The sequence below is a fragment of the Cryptomeria japonica genome, chromosome 7, assembly GCF_030272615.1.
Source record: "Cryptomeria japonica chromosome 7, Sugi_1.0, whole genome shotgun sequence".
Classification (NCBI taxonomy): Eukaryota; Viridiplantae; Streptophyta; class Pinopsida; order Cupressales; family Cupressaceae; genus Cryptomeria; species Cryptomeria japonica.
Window position 1 is genome coordinate 843502309 of NC_081411.1, and position 2368 is coordinate 843504676.

Here is a 2368-nt window from a genome sequence, read left to right on the forward strand (position 1 = left end):
GAATTTTAGATTTAAACTCAGTTGAAATTTTTTTCTAAAAATTAGATTTTCTTATTAAAACTTAAAATATCTTTTAGCTTAAAGAAATACTTAGGTAGTATTATCATATATTTTTTTGAAATATAAGATAAAAAAAAAAACCTTTCATACTTATAGAGTTATCCAAATTAGTTTCTAAATAAATAGTAATTATCATTTTAGTTTAATTATTTCTACATATAATATCAAGAAAAGACAAATAAACCTTTCCATACTTATGAAAGCAATCCAAATTATTTGGTCATATATGAAACTAATCGAAAATAGATAATAGATAAACTAACCATCTTATCTTAATTCTAAAAGTAAAATACAAAAAACAAACTATAGGAATCTAAAGTAAGATAAAATATTTCTTAACCCTAAAATTATAATTATAAATTTTATAATTCAACAAATGAATAATATAGAATATTGGGTACATAAAAAATTATAATTAGGATTAGGTTTCATTGTGAATCTTTTGAATGTTGTAAATATTTTGAATGTTGTGAATATTTACTTGCATAGCTCTCATTTGTACATAGAAGGTAGGTTGGTCTATTCATATTTATGAATGTTAAATATTTTGAAATTTGATATCTCTAGACGAATTTTACGTAGATTTTTTGAAATATATGTATACTAGTATTATAGATATGAACACAAAAAGATTATCATCAAATGTCAATAAAATCTGTTGATTCTTGCTCTTCCATCATTATCATAGGAAGGTGAAGAGGAAGGTGAAGAGGAGGGACAAGGGAATACTAGTCGACCGTCCACCATATTAAAACAAAATATATTTAGTGAGGCAGTGAGCGTGGGACCGTAAGAAACGCCAAATGAATACAAATCGACGCAAATCCTCCGCGTTGATCAAAACAAATTTCACGCGTTGATTAAAGTGCACGTCACGCAGATTTATCTCACAAATGTCACGCACCGCGTAAACATCATTCCCATTCCCATTCCCATTCCCAACAACTTCCCTTCCGTCCCGTCTTTTACACTGCCCATGAATTTCCAAGTTAAACCGCGGCATCCAAATTCAATTAATATCATTTCCTCGCGATCAAAGTATGTTCTTCCCTTTTAATTGACGAAAACTGAAAAAAGAATGGGAAAGGATTGAAAGAGAGATGTCAGAGAAAAACAAAAGCGATGATGGGGGGCAGAGCCTAATTCATTTGCAAGGATGGCACACTTTTATCATAATGGTGGGTGGGGCGTCTCTCTGTTTTCTTATGTCAATTCTAATCATTTTTTACTATGTTTACTTGCGCTTCTACTCCAACACCCAACGGCAAAGTCGTAGCCGGAGCTCCGGGATCCCGTGGGCCGAACAACACTACTTTTTCACGCCGGCAACAGAAGGCCTGTGCAAACAGGCGTTAGACGCTCTGCCGGTTTTTGTCTACAACCCGGAAAATTTCAAAGACGGTTTACGCTGTGCCGTTTGCTTGTGTGAATTTGAGGAGGAGGAGACGGGCAGGCTGCTGCCCAACTGTAACCACAGTTTTCATTTGGAGTGTATTGATATGTGGTTTTCTTCTCATTCCACCTGCCCTATTTGCAGAGCCGCCGTTGAAAAGGAATCGGGGGAGGTCATGCAGTCTCCTCCTGTTAGTACTGTACAATTTGGTATCTCTGTAACAGCAGCAGCAGCAGCAGCAGAGGAAGAAGAAGAAGAAGAAAATCTAAATGGTGCAGGAGACCCAGAAAAAGGAAACGTAAACCAGCACGGCACTGATGAGGAGAGTAATATTGTAACGGAAATAGGAATTAATATTCATGATATTCCATCTAACGGAAAGTAGGGTCAAAATCTGTTTTGATCTTTAATCAAAAACGGAAAGTAGCGTTACCTTATTCATTCATATCATTAGTTAATGTCAAAATGAAAAAATTGTAAGGCATAGACCTTTTTTAAAGGTTTAGCTAATTTTTCTAGTCCGTAGGAATTTCCAAGTAATATGTTTAAACGAGAGCTTATGTTAATATATGTATATATTTCTTGAAGTTTTGGTAAAATATTTTGTAACATTTTTAAAACTAGTGAATGTGTTATTATTTAATATTTTTGGGGGTTTTTTTAATTTATATATTTTTAATTTTCAATTTATTAAATTAAAAAAATTAATCATGTGATTATTTTTGTTTCAATTATAAAATTTATAAAAGTATTATGATTTTTTATCATATTATATGTGTTTGATATGATTTTTTACTATATTAAATATGTTTGAAATGATATTGAAAATTATTGTTTGTATCTCCCAAACCTACATAAACCATGGGAGTTAGTTGTTAATGTATCTGGGTTAAACTAAAAAAAAAAAAAATCATT

At 31.9% G+C, this 2368-nt stretch overlaps 1 protein-coding gene across 1 annotated transcript; it reads left to right on the forward strand.

Annotated features, from left to right (window-relative positions):
* Window positions 1-993: 993 nt before the first annotated feature.
* On the forward strand, window positions 994-2062 carry LOC131074275 (RING-H2 finger protein ATL2). The gene has a single exon (XM_058010858.2). The coding sequence runs from the start codon at window positions 1161-1163 to the stop codon at window positions 1836-1838; it is 678 nt and encodes a 225-aa protein (XP_057866841.2). The 5' UTR covers window positions 994-1160; the 3' UTR covers window positions 1839-2062.
* Window positions 2063-2368: the final 306 nt, after the last annotated feature.

Excerpts from the sequence above, each read along its gene's own strand:
- LOC131074275 (XM_058010858.2), top strand. The coding sequence starts at position 1,161 with ATGTCAGAGAAAAACAAAAGCGATGATGGGGGGCAGAGCCTAATTCAT.